Source organism: Electrophorus electricus, chromosome 16 (genome assembly GCF_041902795.1).
Source record: "Electrophorus electricus isolate QZ-2024a chromosome 16, ASM4190279v1, whole genome shotgun sequence".
Lineage (NCBI taxonomy): Eukaryota > Metazoa > Chordata > Actinopteri > Gymnotiformes > Gymnotidae > Electrophorus > Electrophorus electricus.
Genome location: NC_137512.1, coordinates 8,013,523 through 8,030,338, shown reverse-complemented (window position 1 = coordinate 8,030,338; position 16,816 = coordinate 8,013,523). Strand labels below are relative to the sequence as shown.

The 16,816-nt window shown below is 40.1% G+C and overlaps 2 protein-coding genes across 4 annotated transcripts; both read right to left on the bottom strand.

Annotated features, from left to right (window-relative positions):
- Positions 1–76: 76 nt before the first annotated feature.
- On the bottom strand, positions 77–8,729 carry nxf1a (nuclear RNA export factor 1a). Of its 2 annotated transcripts, XM_081698765.1 has the most exons (22): positions 8,609–8,729; positions 8,360–8,416; positions 7,436–7,640; positions 7,182–7,353; positions 7,000–7,083; positions 6,642–6,746; positions 6,255–6,335; positions 6,085–6,154; positions 5,799–5,887; positions 5,258–5,365; positions 4,964–5,073; positions 2,414–2,450; positions 2,217–2,285; positions 2,076–2,131; positions 1,886–1,993; positions 1,753–1,811; positions 1,397–1,512; positions 1,231–1,273; positions 1,056–1,128; positions 679–861; positions 482–542; positions 77–362 (listed from the first exon to the last, which is right to left on the bottom strand). In XM_081698765.1, the coding sequence occupies exons 3-22, from the start codon at positions 7,471–7,473 to the stop codon at positions 324–326; spliced, it is 1,701 nt and encodes a 566-aa protein (XP_081554891.1). In that variant the 5' UTR covers positions 7,474–7,640; positions 8,360–8,416; positions 8,609–8,729; the 3' UTR covers positions 77–323. The 2 variants fall into 2 exon arrangements, with proteins under 2 accessions (XP_081554891.1, XP_026873342.3); XM_027017541.3 differs by lacking the exon at positions 8,360–8,416 and having other exon boundaries at positions 8,479–8,694.
- A 195-nt stretch (positions 8,730–8,924) lies between these two features.
- On the bottom strand, positions 8,925–16,537 carry si:ch73-22a13.3 (inositol-trisphosphate 3-kinase B). Of its 2 annotated transcripts, none has more exons than XM_081698766.1 (8): positions 16,312–16,537; positions 14,664–15,632; positions 13,872–13,956; positions 13,393–13,606; positions 10,917–11,121; positions 10,676–10,777; positions 10,429–10,500; positions 8,925–10,343 (listed from the first exon to the last, which is right to left on the bottom strand). In XM_081698766.1, exons 2-8 carry the CDS (start codon positions 15,519–15,521, stop codon positions 10,008–10,010), a joined length of 1,872 nt encoding a protein of 623 aa, XP_081554892.1. In that variant the 5' UTR covers positions 15,522–15,632; positions 16,312–16,537; the 3' UTR covers positions 8,925–10,007. The 2 variants fall into 2 exon arrangements, with proteins under 2 accessions (XP_081554892.1, XP_026872442.3); XM_027016641.3 differs by lacking the exon at positions 16,312–16,537 and adding an exon at positions 15,808–15,873.
- Positions 16,538–16,816: the final 279 nt, after the last annotated feature.

The following is a 16,816-nucleotide window of genomic DNA, read 5'->3' as shown; positions in this document are numbered from 1 at the left end:
GAATTGTACCTTGACTTTCATCATGTCAATATGATCCCCAACCTATTTAGCCACATTAAAAAGAAAAAAAGATATATTATGGCAACAATAGATTTTATTTCTGAGAAAACACAGAAACCATATACTACGCAGTAGAAATGAAAACATGAATGGTTATACATAAATAAAAATAACTTAAATGCAACTGTAACAGAATAACAAGTGATTTTTGAGGTTCTCAGAATAGCTGAAAATACAAAGTGCAGAAAAAAAACTCTAAAAATGTATATAAAAACAAAGTTCCTTGTTTTCATATTTGCAAACAAAACTACATTGATCCATCTTCACTTTATGAAAGCGACTTCTGGTATGGAGCCCTGATCCTAGAAAAGATTGGCGATGAAAGCATTACACACAGAGACAGCCTATCAAACTAAGCATACTATTATAAGCATAAAATGTAATACTGTTTGGTTCTGCTGGTATGTCTGTTTGGTTTTACCTTAAGTTCTGTGAAGGTTTGAACAGCTCGGTTGAAGTTCCATTCACTATGCTGTAGACACCTGGATCTCACACACACACACGCACGCGCGCACACACAGACACACACACGCACAGACACACACATACACAATCAGAAACACAAATATTAAAACAAATGACATACTGAAGGCCAATTCTGCCCAGAACTCCACTCACTTCTGGGACCATTCGAGATTCATCTGAGATTTCTGGGAGAACGCTGAGAGCATCTCCTGCTGGGACGCAGAAAGTGTGGGGACAGGGCTGCTGGAGGGTGTGGGGCCTGGTGCAGCAAACGCACGGCGGATCTCCTCAGGGGCAGCATTCCTCACAAATAGCTCATCATTGACTAAACACAACCTACAAGTCACACACACCCAATATAAAAAGCTTAATTTCTTTATAAATTCTAGCCAAAAGGCATGAGAGCTCTGATATAGATATAGACCTGGGTATTTACACAAAATGTAAAGACACCTAAAAGCTAACTAATACACCAATTACACATTTCAATTTTTTTTGAGAAGACAACAGAACAGTTCTTGCTTTCATACCCAGAATTCATGGCTGGAACTGCAATGAAGACCCGAAAGAATGCATGAACAGAGTCTCTGGACTTGCCATCAACTGAGACAACAGGACACACACACAAATAACATTGATATAGGCAGAAAGCCACATGAACACCCTAGTGTGAATTTGTCAAATGTGAAGGTTTGCAACACCTACCTTCCTTAAATACCCCACTTACTGTAAATGCCAGTAATGTTTGCTGTATTATAGGAATTAAGAGAAAAAGATCAATGAGAAGTCCTTAAGACACAAGCTGCATTTTAAATAAAAATGGCAGGAACTCAGTGTATGTGTGTGTGTTTACATCTTCACTGAAACTCACCGTGTATGTGTTTACATCTACAGTGAAAGAGGCTGTGTCATGCTGGGTCTTGGGGAGCTCATTGAGAAAGGCGACTACATTTAGTCGTGTGTGCTTCAACAAGCGGAACCTTGTGCCTGTGGCAAAGATATATCTGTCAGCAAATCTTGAGGTGTATTGTTACTTTCCCTTTAGGGAAATCTTTCAAAAGATGCACATCTACACAAGACGGTGCACACATTTTATATAGCTGCATTTAAATTTAACTAGTTTCTAGCGCAGGCTAATGCAGGTACGCAATGCAAGTGATCCCTCTATACATTAAATAGTCAGAGGCATACCTACATACATATTTATTAATACATTTTGAAACTTACCAGGGTCTTTGACTTTCTTAATGTTGCGATTGTCTTTATTATAGTCTCCCAAACTAGACCTGCAGTAGATGAAAAGACAGTGAGAGAGACAGAAGGATATGGGAAATCCAGGGATCCAGAGACAATCATGTACCTGGAAGGGATGTGCATGGTGACAGGCAGACTGAGAGAAAAGCAGGCCCCATCGTGATAGGCGTCCAGTAGAGGCTGTCTGTCTCCCGAGTCATAAACACTGTAGTATCTGACAAAGATATGGTGAAGAGAAGCTTATTGTACATAGTAAGCACAACAGGCAACAATTGATAACCATGAAAGTCCCTTACTGCTGCAGGAAGCGCACAATGAATTCCTTGATTTCCTCGGAACCAAAATAGCTGCCCTGAATGAGCAAGGAAAAACAGCAGTATTAATACGTGCACTTGTTCATATTCATCATAAATAACTTTCATGACTGAACCCGATACCTTGCACATAGGAATTGCAGTGCGAGTTTCAACATCAAAACCTATCGTTGCCGGAAGATTATGGCCATCCTACAGATGAACGGAGGGGAAGGATGACAAAAAAAAAAAAAAAAGTGGCATGATGTTCAACTAACCCATATCCAAGATACGACTGTACAACTAAGCCAATAAGAGATTGCTGGAGAGGCATATCTCACCAGTCGGAGGAGCCTGGGGAATCGTTCCCGAATAGCGCTGTTAATGTGAAGAGGACACAACAATGGAAAAGAGTGTTACTTCTGACCTTTTAGCAACGTATATACACTCATGCACGCACATTTTTTTTAACACACCCCATCAGAACTACATTTACGGCATTCGTTCTACAATAATAGAGATCTCTTCTCAGTCATTAGGGTCAGAAAGGATCAGTAGCATTACTGTATTTAAAAATCTCTCAATCTAAAAGACCAGAACTGTAACAGGAGGTACTGTCCTGTCCTCATTTCTTATTGCAACTTTACCTCTCAGAGTAATTATTTAAATGCATTTCCTTTTTAAACACATGCCTTCTGCCAGGCCAGTTAATTTAAGCCCAAAGTTAGCAGTTGTTGCCACCTGCCTACACCCATATATGTAGAGAAAGTCAATTTAAAACCCAGATTTTGAGACATACAGGAAAATCTGTACATACATACAAACGTGCAACATCCAAACATCAGAATTACACAGACACACAAGATTTGTCCAAGTATCAGCTGTAGTACACTGCTTTGTGGAGGCATCAACATCATAGACATACGTCACTGGGTCTTTACATACACAGATAGAGACAAAGCCCGAAACTACAGAACATGAGGAAGTACAAAATACAGAGAAATAACTTTACTGAGCTGTAGAAAAGAAAAAACAAAGACATTGGTTGTAGGCAAAGTGACTTAAAAACCAGGACATAAAGCAGATATTCAGATGTTTAGCAAGAACCTCACTTGGTCCTCTCATGGGAAGAAGACACCAATGTTATATACAAAACCTTGAGCATTAGGTTATATTTAGACCATCAGATGGAGCCCATGAGCACAAATGACAACAATTCAGCAACAGGCAGAGGAAATTGTAGAGAAAAAGGCACCACTTTAATCCAAACGGATTGGACAAGAGAAGCCTAAAGTGAAAAAACTAAACAGTGAAGTTAACCTCAGTAGCTTCACTACAGATGCCATTTCCTTTAACTAGTACCAATTTACTTACAAGCTAACCTTTAAAACATTATGCCCTTTTGTAAAATGATATGCCAAAGGAAATAACAACCACATAAGGCAACTATGATTTGCCAAGCATTTCTTTTCGATCTAGGTCTAGCTTTGTTTCAAAAACGGTTAAACAAACACTCCTCAGACAGCAGAAAGGCACACCAAAATGAATTCCAGCAAAGGATAATGGTGTTTTTCTCCCTAGAATTGTGTAGCATCCTCCCTCAAAAGTTTCTGAGGGAGTGTGTTGCTTTCACCTCTTCCCAAGTCATCTCAGGAAACGCTTGTGAATGCTTTCACAATGCTTTTCACCAATTTCTGTTTCACAGACCATTTTCCCCATTGCTACAAACCAAAAGGGTTTAAATTTTACTTCCTTCAATGGATTTCCTCCATTTTCGTGCACTTTCTGTCAATTTCATGGCCAGTTATTACGACTGTGCCTGACTTAAGTCATCCCAGGTGTAGAAGTTGAGATCTTACCCGTCACTGGCTAACCAACCTTCTTTACTGGCCAATAAGCAGTGCTCTGGTTGACGGGACACCATGAGGGGAGGGAAAAGGTTTGAATAAAGAAGCAACACTGAACTACAATGGGCAGCATGAAAACAAGACTGAATTCCAGCGAAATCAACGTCAAAACACATCTACATTTTCTCTGAGTTTTGAAATGATCTCCAATATCACTGCTGGTAGTGATGTCTAGAGAGTTTCTTCTGATTTAGACTTGTTCAACTTCTTGAAACATGTCTGGGATACAACTTCAGTTATTACCATGCACGACAGTTATCTTTAGTGGAGCAGAACAATTTCACGTTTGATGGTTTCTCAGGAGGCTGACACAGGGAGACACATGCCTCCAGAAGGAATAGCGTAAAAGCAAAACAGAGAACATCCCAGAAACAAGACATGGAGTGCTTTAGAAAACTGTGGCTTATGATTTATAGAAACATTATTTTCCAAGTCGTTTGTGTGTTGTTAAAAGAGAAAGCATTTCAGCAAATCTGCACACATTCACACAAACAATAGTTACAATGGACTGCTTCATCATTTCAATGCTTAGTAAAGGACAACCTGCCCAGCTGAAACTTTAATCCTCAAATGTATAATGCCTACAACTAACTTCTTTAAAAACCTTGTTCAGCAACTAAATATTTCAGGTATCTATACTTCATCCATTCATGAAAACTGGTCAGACTGCAGTTTCTTCTTAAATCATCCTCATAATTTCAAGACAACTGTACTGTAAATGGAATTCCAGTGGGTACTTTTTTTTTTATACATTAATCAGCCATTTAACACATACTCTTAAGACACTGGTATAAGTCGACTCAGAATCAAGCACAGGTGTGTACTATAAGAACAACTCTGACACTAGGAAGTAAGAATCTTAAAATACAAGCTCAACCACATGGGCATAATAGTCTGAGACCAGGACATCTTGGCGGTATCTCCCTCCTTGATCTTCTCCCCCCACATGGCTTTGAGGGAGCTGCACTGGGTATACACACTGACCTAATGTACGTGGGCTTGTCCTTGAAGTGATCACACAGAGGGTTGCGATCCAGCCACAGCTCTGCCAGCTTGAAGCCCTTCACCTTGTCCAGCTCCCGCTCTGACTTCAGCTGCAGCGTGAGCGCGAGCGCAACAGGATTGGGAACCAGCATTAGCAGATACTCACGTTAGCTACGTTAACTTAGACAACAAAGACATTTCACAAAGATAAATCTGATTTACTTTAAAAGTATATCTAGTAATGATTATGGATGTGGATTTTAAATTGGTGGGAGGACAGAGTTTAAATGTCACCTCATTATGGGACAGGTTGAGCGTCTTTAGATTGGGGGCTTTGTTCACCAAATCAGCAAGGTCGTCCAACTTGTATAGTCTGTTATTGCTTAGATTCAGACTCACCAGCTGACAAAAAGCGAGAGAGGAGAAAAGTGTGTGTTGAATTTGTGGTGGTAGTAATGCCTTCCATGGCTAATTAAACTCTGGTGTTCTGTATATGTTAGTCTTGCATTACGTTTCACATGCAGCAGTTCAGTGGTTAGACAGCTAACTTATGATGGTGATGAGTACTTTAAACACCAGTTTCCCAGACATGGCTTAAGTGTAGTCTTGGACTAAACTGCACTACTAATGCTGACTTACCACTAGAAATTCTTTTAACCTAGGCTTAATCTGGATCTGTGAACCTGGCCTTAATTGTCACAAATTTCAGTTGCCTTACAAAATGGTCTACAAGTGTATAAAAAACGAAAATATAATAAATATTCACTGTAAGTGCTGAACTTAAACTGAGTTCTCAGTTGTTTCTTGGAAGATAACTTTTGAAGTGCATTCTTACCTCTGGAATATTCTCCTCAATGATCTTTACCACAGCCTGCATGCAGCTTTTCCTGCTCAAAATAACCTCAATGTTCTGAGACACCAACTCTGAGAAAGACAATGCATCAGAAAATCATCACAATCTCAAATTCATCATTTCACAAAGGCTGCTCACTGGTCTGTACATTAGTTTCTAGTCTATTTTGCCTATCGGTATCTAGCCAATTCACGCAACTTGAATTCAACACTTGACACCACGTGTCCATAGATTTCATACAAACCCATAGGCCGTACAGAGGTCTTACCTGGATCAGTGCGAATGCTGTTCAAATCGAGAAATTGCTCAGAACGATCAAAACGTTTGGACATGCATTGCTAAGGGAAAGAAAAGAGTTGCATCATCAACACAGTGAATGCAAGCCATTGGAATCACTTTCTCTCAGATCAAAAACATAAAACGTGTGCTCTCCATCACCTTTAAGTGTACTAAATCCTGGTCTTTCAGGTCACTCTGGAGAAAGGAAGGAGGGGAACAGGCATTCATCCACACAACCACCTAAACAGATAAACAAAAACAAACTCTTCACAAAATACTTTGCTACAGCTACTTTGCAATAATGTTACAGTGGCTAACCATGAAAGAAAGCTAACTGGGGCCTACTAGCACAGCCTCTGTTCGCTTAGGTCACATTTACCAGATTCATTCAATATCAATTCAATAAATGGCAGGGTTTTGCTGGAAAGCATTCATCTGATAGCAAAGGAAAGTAATTTAACTTACAAAAATATGATTGCATGCACAATCACAGCTCAGTAAACCAATTTTAAAAGAGAGAAGGTACTGAAAAATGAAGCGGCGTGCCTTATATCCTTCACGGTCTGTGATCCTACGTGTGATTTTGCACAGGGCGCTGGCGGCTGTGGCATCCTCCAAGTAGAACTGCACTTTCTGGCCCTCTGTGGCATACTACACACATACAAAGGAATACACAGACACAAGAGCACTCACATGAATGACGGTGCCAAAGCTGGCAATATCTCCTGCCATCCTCATCATATTCTATTTAACATACACAAGGCAGACTGAATGGCAGTTATGTGATTACTAAACTATTATTCATTTACATGTTTTTTGAAAATAGTTAATAGTTTAAGCCATTAAATAATGTTTTTCAATATTGTCCTGACTCCTAAGCATTAGTCAGACAGTGTTTACTCACATGCATTGGAATAATAGGTATGGGGCAAAGATTTTGTAATGCAGTCAGCAGCCATTTCTTGTCATATTTCCTGCCATAGGGTATCTGTCAAAGGACAAGCATGGGTCATGTCCACCAACTTTGATAGCAGAAGGGTGAAAAGCCATTTCACTTCAAAAAGTGGCTCCATTCTATTTTCTTACCGTTATTTTGTACCATGTTTTGGATTTGTCTGAACTCACTCCACCTCCAAGTCTTCCTGCATCCCCAAATACTCCACTGCCTCCTGTAGACCTGCAGCCCCAAAAGCCCCCTCCTCTTCTGTCTAGATCAAATCGGCCTTCTCCTCTTCGGGTGGGCCGTCCATAGGGGTTGCTACAAGAAAGCAGCACAAATCAATCACATTTGCTGTCTTTTTCATGCTTGCACAAACCCAAACTTGCATATTTGCACTCACAATCTCCGATGGGATGGCCCATCTTGGCCACCAGTCATGTCCACATCACAGTCATCCTCAAACCGGCTTGGGGGACCAGGACCAAAGCCTCCCGCAGGAAAGCCTCTGTGCCTCTGACGTACTGGCTCATTGTGCACGCGTCCTCTGAAGGGCCCACGGCCCTTACGATGACAGAAATGAGGGCTGCCCACGCGGTCATCATGCTCTGGGCCACATAAAAACATGCCGGATGAAAACAATACAAACTCCTGATTATGCCCTTGACTGATGCTGAGTGTCCTAGATTTTGAATTGAAATACACAAATATTTTGACTGGATGACAGCTTGTTTGTGAGTGTTGATTGGTCTCTATGGTAACAGAGGTAAAGACAATCTTATGTTGTAGTGAAAAGGTCTTCTAGCAAAAAGAAGACTGGCATGTATGCAGAGCAATGTAAAAGTACACTGTAAATTGCACTATAATTAATATATAACAAAAAGAATGCATAGTAATAAGTGAAGCAGTTGAATAGTTTTACACTATACAGAACAACCTAAAAGTTCCATAAGTGTACGCAAATCTATTCAAGATGCTTAATGCATCTGGTGGTAAATTACTGTAAGAAAAGTAAACGGAAGCTATATATATATATATATATATATATATAAGTGGGAGAGTATGCTCAATTCGTCAGCCCCTCTCAAACGTAAACAACGATTCACATTCGCCGACTGCGTCTGTGTTATTTATTAAAGCTACAAAACGCACACCTTTCAGTGTATTAATGTACACTGTTTATGAAATACCCGCACGGCACCTTATAACATAACGTCTACTACAAATTTGAGATACTACTAAATTTGCCTTACTATGCAACAGAAAGAGGAGGAACGAACGAACGAACATATCGGAAAACAAATGCCGTTCATCTCATTCTGTTTACCTCTGGCAACGCTCTCATTGTTCCAGACCTCTCTTACAACAGGAAACCCGTCAAAGTCTAAAGAAAGAGTAGAAAATGTTTTCAGTATCAACAGAGTTGATACTATTATTCACACTTACCATTGTAGTAGCGGCTATCGTCCGCCATCTCTCAACCTAATCACCGTCGGTTTAAGAAACTAACAGCAGTTTCCCTTTACCAAAGCTGAACTGCAAATTATTTCAATTAAACATGAACATTTAAACCTACCTTTCACAAATTACTTTTAATTATATGCCAGTAGTATACGGATACAACGACTGCGCACTACCCAAACACAATGTTCCTAAAGAACTACAATAACCATCACTCCACTGTAGTTTACTTCCGGGGTTTCCTGACATACCAGCATTTTACCCCGCTCAATTAGTTAGCAGTCTACCAACAATACAACCGAGAGTAATTTATGGAAATCGAAAGAATTTGACTATCATTTACACAAAATTGCTCTTTAATGTCTCAATAATTTCAAATGTTATGCAAATACATTATATCTGATTTCAAAATTTAACCAAAAAATGCTTGCGACTATCGTGCTTAACTATCTAGCAAGTTAACTTTGCTATAGTAACTAGTTAGCTAGGGGTGTCGACACGTGCGTCATATTTACGTTTTTGCCATTTATTACCATATAGAAAGAAAGCAAGAAATAACTATAAACATTAAGTAACTTCATAAGAAATAGAGTCCACAGCAAACTACTAACAACAGCTAACATAGGTGATCCTACGCACTGTGGCCGCCCTTGTGTAGGGCATGGCCAAGTTGCGGGAACGTGTTTTATATCAGAATGCTACATCTAAGATAGCTAGCACGCCATTTATTGTAACTTTATTAATAGAATTTACCACAAACATTCTGATACACCAAGTATCAGAATCCCGGACCACTGAAAGATTACCTTGTTCTGGAAAATCTGGACGGACACGTGTGACCACAGATAAATTATGGTACCATCTTCGAATCGGAGACATCTTATTTTAACATCAATATTTAAGATTAGTGTTACTATCGCGATAGATGCATCCGCATAGGTCTAATGGCTAAATAAGTTGAGCAACTTAGTATGCGTTTACATTCCCGCCTTGAGCACAACAAAATACCGCTGGAAATTTGTGCTCAAAAGTGGGTTCCAACGCTCACGTTAGTGACCAGGTCCGAGAAATAACGGACTGATAAAAACTGTTTGTGATTAAAAAAAACAACAACTTTAAACCCAACTGCAAATTAGAATAGTTTTAGAAATTTTATGACACTACGAATTTAATGACTAAGTGGCGCCATCTAGGGGAAATAAGTACCGTTAGGAAACAACGTTAGTTTGCAACAGGCATAAGGTACGTTTTCAATTGAGAAACGTTGCAAGCATTCGAGCGCATCTTGTCTCGTGACACTGGTTTAATACTAGGATTTCACCTCAAAGTTAAATAATGTTGCATCTTATTAAAATAAACAAATATCAACTAAGAATCAACCATTTTTAAGATGTCAAAGCAACAGCAGTAGAAGAATAATTAAGTTGGTCACCCAAACAATTAATCATGATTCTACATGGTTCTAAATAGTCCATGCCATGTGGATACATAAATAGCTCCAAAATGGCAATCCATCAGCTAAGATGGTTGATTTCTTTGGTTTTCTTTACCAAGTGTGGTGTTGACTCATTTTCCCCAGGCAAAGGTTTCATAAGAGTATCAGTCTCTCTGTGGTCTGGGTGATGGTTCTCTAGGCTCTGAGCTGCTGCTTCCCTAATGGCTGCATGCAGCAGTGAGATGAGTGATGTCAGTCCAGTGAGGTAGCCATCTTCCCGGTTCCCCTCAACCCATGGCACATCATGCTTCAGATAAACATTTTCAGGTGCTGGTATGGTCTTCCCAAAGTCAATCATCCATATGTTGGCCTTGCATGTTTGATCATGAAGGAAAAGGAGAGAGCTTCCTATTATCTAGGGGTTGGACGGAAGCATGCAGTTACTGGATGCCAAGATAACAAAAGACACTTAAAAAAAAGTTAACAGACACACCCGTTACCTCATGGGTGTTGAAAAATGATGATTCCTTTAATGTCTCTCTTAGTGCCTCTAATCTGGACACATAGGCCTTCTAACATACAAGGGGTAATGAAGAAAAGATTTTGAAGGACATTCTAAATAGCTCATTACAAATTATTTTAGCATTATTTTATAGGAGCATTATAGTTATTTTAAAAAATTCAACTTTAAACTTTGAAGCATTCATTCGAGTATTATGAATGGAATATTTGACATCACCAACTTACTAGAATGTGTACCTGCCTCTTGGTAAAAAACAACAGAGTTTCAGTAACTTGTGCTTTGGTTCGTGTTTTATTGAACTCTCGTAATACAGTCCCATTCTCCATCTGAAAGAGAGCACATACACACAACAGTCCAGAACGGAGCTTGAGGGAGCATATTTCATATGCGCAGACTAAAATGGATCTCCCAGCAATGCAGAGTGGCTCAGCAGTCTGGCTTTGGCACTTCCTGCTAGTGGCATACCATTATCCCCTCTATGCGGAGCCCTAGTGTTGAGGTACTACTTGTACTGTCTCTCCACTGCATGTAGCGCAGCTTTGTCACGCCTCTCTGTGCCTGTTCCTCTGCTGTAGGAGCTGTGGGGTCCACGTTCTCCATCTTCTGATACATATCGGACCGCAGACTACCCTTGGTCTTGGCTTTAATGATTTCCTCCTCCTGGTAAGTTCTGGATCAAAGGTAGAAAATTAAAGCAATGATTATTTAAAAGTGTGTGCATATGAACCAGTCACACAAGATAAATATTTAATAGAGGCCCTTTTTTACTACTGTTAATTCCGGCATTATGCTGAAAAGGAATCACTCCTGAGCTCTTTTGCATGTTCTAAAGTCAATATTAGATAACAACTACCAAAACCCTGATCACATGTGATGTGAGAGATTGCCGAAACATACTGTGCATAATAAGCCTTCATAAATGACTTCAGAGATCGCTTGTTTTGAATTCTTTAATAAAACTTGCATACAGTATAATCTTGCTGTTGAATTCAATATAGTTGCCAGATCTTGGCTGGCAGCAGTATAGCCCAGCTATGGTTTGGCCTGTGTAGTTTGATGCCTTGGATTTAAAACATGCGTTCCTTCCCACAAATAAGAGTAACGATTTCTCCTAAGCAATGCAGCATATCTGCATAATACTGCTGTGTGAAACGTGAGGCCACTTCTACACGATCAAATGTAAATTCAGTGTTCTGACTCTTTCATTACTTGACTAACTTTGTGTGAACAGAACTGAATGTTTGGCTTCACTTCTTATGGAAATCCTTGTTTCCCTTTGTCCTGCTATCAAACAGCATACAATGGATGCAGCATTGTACAGTCGTGGCTTAATGTTTTCAGACTAGCACAAATTTTGGTTTTCACAAAGTTTGCTGCTTCAGTTTTTATGGTGGCAGTTTGCATTAACTATAGATTGTGAAGTGTGATCAGATGAATTGCAATTAATTGCAAAATCATTCCTTACCATGAAAATAACTTAATAAAAAAAAGTACTGCATTCCAGCCACTGCCTGAAAATGGCCTGCTAAAATAATTTTAGTGATCTTCTCGTTAGCTCAGCAGAAAGTGTTAATGAGGACAAAGCAGCTGATATCATCTTGTCATACGTATTAGAAAAACAGCCTGGTTGCTTTAAAAGGGTGGGGGTGCTTGAAGTTGAGCATGTTAACAATGATTAACCAAGGAAACATGTGCAGTCATCATCGCATTGCATCAAAAGGGCTTCACAGGCAAGGACATTGCTGCTTGTAAGATATTACCTAAATTAACTATTTACAATTTATTGAATCATCAAGAACTTCAAGGAGAGAGGTTCAACTGCAGTGAAGGCCCAAGAAAGTCAAGCAAGCATCTCAGGACCAGCTATGGGATCAGGTCAACACCAGTGCAGAGGAATGGCAGAAGGCAGGTGTGAGTGCATCTGCATGCACAGTGAGATGAAGGCTTTTGGAGGATGGCTTGGTGTCAAGAAGGGCAGCAAAGAAGTCACTTCTTTCCAAGAAAACATCAAGGACAGACTGACATTCTTCAGACTGTTTGGGACATCTGTAAAAATGATTGTCCGGAGAAGAAAAGGTGAGTGCTACCATGAGTCCTGTGTAATGCCAACAGTGACGCATACTAAGACAATTCATGTGTGGGGTTGCTTCTCATCCAAGGGAGTGCGTTTGCTCAGACTTTTGCCTAAGAACACTGCCAATGAATAAGGAATGGTACCAAAACATCCTCCAAGAGCAACTTCTCCCAACGATCAAGGAGCAATTTAGTGATGAACAATGCTTTTTCCAGCATGATGGAGCACCATGTCACAAGGCAAAAGTGATAACCAAGTGGCGCGGTGAACAAAACATTTAAATTTTGTGTCCATGGCCAGGAAACTCCTCAGATCTCAATCCAATTGAGAGCCTGTTGTCAATCCTCAAAGAGAGGTTGGACAAACAAAAACAGAAACTATGATCAACTCCAAGCACTGATTAGGAAAGAATGGGTTGCCATCAGTCAAGAGCCCAGGAGCTGATATCCAGCATGCCAAGACAAATTTCAGAAGTATTTAAAAAAGAAGGGTCAACAAGTCTTTGCTTAAACTGGACGTATTTGTCAATAAAAAGAAAAAAAAAAACTTATGACGTGCTTATAATTGTACTTCACTATACCAAATAAACATTTGACAAAAGGATCTAAAAAAAAAAAACGGAGGCAGTAAACTTTGTGAAAACCAAAATTTGTGTCAGTCTCAAAATGTTTGGCCACGACTATACTACATAAGGTTCACACACAGCCCATAGACCTACACTTGACAATGATGTAGACATAAGATAGGATTAATCCAGTGAAGCCACTTATCTGTGCCATTTGGTCTGAACCAACTGTTAGACCATTCAAAATAAACCTTGTAGCTTTCTCAAAAACACCAATTAAGCTGGACAAAGCTCTTGCGTACCGGATGCCCATTTTGCAGTCCATGATGGCAGGCTTCCTGAGGCCACTAAGCAGATCCTCGAGTCGTATGTAACGCTCTCCATTTCTGCTAATGTTCCCATAGTAACGAGGCACAAACAGGTGAAGGGGATCAGACATGAGTGCCTGCAGACAGGTGTCCTCCACCACATTGAACTTCTTAAGCACCTTCCCACCTTCACCCTGTTGGATATTACCTTGTAACACATGGGCAATAGAGGGCACTTTAATAGCTGTGCTGCACTCCACAAGGTCCTATAACAGGTTCATAAAGCTGTAGATACACTGATTGGGAAAGGCATGTGTTTTCAGGATTTACCTGGTGCAGACTGGATATCAGTAATGTGTAAAACTAGATGTACTGAACAGAAGGTAACAGGACTATCAATAGTAACTAGATAGAGGTCAGGATAATGTGGGGAATGCTGTGATGATGTCACTGAGTAGGCACAGGTCACATACCTTTGTGTCCAGCCAGCTGAACCCAGGAACTCTGCCTTCGCTTTGACCACTGCATCATGGTGAGGAACATTCTCCAGGATCGACACTGAAAAAAAGGGTCTGCTGTATTTTATGAGGTTTATTTTCTCCACTAATTCATCTTTAATTCACATTTAAACTTTAATTCACATTTAGAATAATTGGCCTGCACAGAGATAAAATCACGAATGGTTGAGTGGAATCATTAAAATTCAATTTTAAACTATGTTTCACCAGACAAAGCAAATTCCACAGTCAAATTAAAAGCATATGGAATTTCCAAAACTGTGAAAGTCTGAAGGTTATAAAATTCTCAATATAATTATTACTATAATGTTTAACTATATTCACCCATCCATCAACTGAAACCTTGAGCATGTTTGAGATATATTGGGATATTATTAAATAACAGACTACTAATACATTATCTCCATCTACTGGGTTATGCAAATAGCTTATTCAAATGGTTGATGTCAAGGGTCTCTTTCAAAAGTATGCAAATTGACAGTAGAGCAATGAGACAAAGAGAGAACCTTACTGAAAATATATTTTTTCCCTAAAATGTAAGTATAACAGAAAACCATATACTGTTTTTTGTAAATGAACACCATAGAAAAGCCATGCTCTGCACCTTAGAAAAGCTATGCTGTGTAAAAGTATCTTGTTTAAGACACGTGAATGGAATTGGTAGACCATGATCTCTTTATCTACGTAAGCCGAGTGTGATGAATTTTGCTGTCTAGGCAATCTGCCACTTCTTTGACCTCCACTCACCCTCCTCATGTCATTCTTCCTGACTGTCTCCTCTCCCTCACTGAAGACGTCATCACTCTCTGCAGAGGAGCAGTTAAAGGATGAAGATGAAGAGGAGGAAGATGAGACGAAGGAGTGAGCAAGGACCCTTGAGAATATACGGTGTGTGGCCACTCTTCGGGTGTCGGCTTCTCCTTCCACTCTCCCTTGTTCTGCCTGTCTTTCTCCTCCCTCCCTTTCATATTCTTCATCTTGCTTCTTGGTAGATTCATAATGTTTTCGCGGATGTCTCATTCGGATGACTCGGCTCATTTCTTTCTCAGTGGTCATGACGTCCTCTGCGATGTTCTCCACACTCCCTCCCAGCTTCTCACGCCTTTTCCCCCTCCATCGCTCCCTGTGTCCGGCTAACCACAAGCTCTTTCTAGACACTTCACCAGTCTCAATTAATGATCTGGTAGTGTTTCTCTCTTTCATGTTTTGTGTCACTCCCTCGTTGTCCGTGGGTTTTCCATCACTAGCGATGTTGGTTTCAGCGGCGCGTGGTATACTGTCTCGTTTCACCTTCAGTTCTGTGTCCTGAGGAGTTTCCAGTGCATGTGCTACAGTACCAGCTGGTTCCTCCTGAATGAACTCTGGTTCTAGTCTGGAAAAGAGCACAGCCTGAGCAGACACCAGTTTGGGTTTCGACCTTCGACCACTTAGCAGTGCTTTCCTCATGTAAGGATTCCCCATATGTGCAGGGTCAGCAGACTCGAGAGCAAATTCATCTTGTTGGTTTCCCTCTCCTCTTAACAGGTTTCTCACACTCTCTTCATTCTCCACCTGACTGGATCTTCCTGCTTTGCCTTCATCATGTTTATACACTGACATGCTCATATTTCTCACTGAAAAAATGCCAGTCCTTTCATGAAGCTAGGCCATCAAACTCAGTGCTCAGAAAAATCCACAATTCCAAGAATCCAATAAACTGTGACCTTGGATGAGAGCCTTGTGAAACATACATGAAAAAATGTATCATTGTTACATTATAAAACACACTCAAAAATTGCATAACTAAAAAAACTAATGATTCACTAAAAAACTCAAACATTTCTGGATTTAGCTACGGTTTGGAATATAAATTCCAAATAATTGAAAGTATTCCCGTGCATTGATAACTCACTGTTATATAGCCACATCACATTTCGGTGCTAATGGTCTTAGGATGACACGCTGGCTCCAAAAGGCACACAGAATTCCAACAAAGTAAGCGCTTAAGCTCGCTGCAAAGACTTGCGATAGGTTGGTAGCTCTGCATTTGCATATCATGACGTCATAAAGTTTCCACGACTCCGTGTCAGTATCTGTCAGTACACTTACCGTTACATTTATAGTTTAGACATGCAAAACTTGTTGCCTTGTGTTGCCCCGAGATAACAACAGTCTGAGAATTAACAAATAATACAATTTGGCTTTCCTTTTCTGAAAGCGAGAGAGAGAGAGAGAGAGCGAGAGAGAGAGAGAGAGAGAGAGAGAGAGAGCGAGAGAGAGACTCCGGCAGCGGTGTGTTAGTCTAATTCATGCATTACACTGCATTTTACAGTCCAAGGACAAACATCAGAGTTCAGAAAAGAGCTAAATCAGAATGCAAAATGTAAAAACCGTTTCCTGTGAACTAAAAACCTACTTCGTATGAAAGTACTTTACATCAACGTATGAAGCTGTTTTCTGGCGTAACTTTTACAAAGCGTATTCCGATGGGCCAATAAATACAATTCACGGAAACCTAAAAACATATTAAAGTCATAAGCACGTCTTAGTTGTCTGATTCTATGCACCCCCGTATACGCATTAGTATGAGAACTATACGGTCGCTTATTAGGCAGATTGTCGCTATGGAAAATGGTCGCTTAGTAAGCAGCTGTTTTCCTTTGCGTACCACTTTCCAAAACGTTACAACTGATTTCAGATGCAAACATCGGATTTGACGTCAGTCTACTTAGTGGATGTCCAAGCGGAAACTTCGCGATATGAGTAGGCAAATCAAGGGGTGGACACCATCAGCACATAGACTATATAGCAGTCGATGACGCCTCGTAATAACCTTCCTGATCTCACAAATTTCATTGACATCAGGAGTTTCAGGATAATGCTGCTGAATCGGACGAAATATGCCTACAGTGATCAAAAAC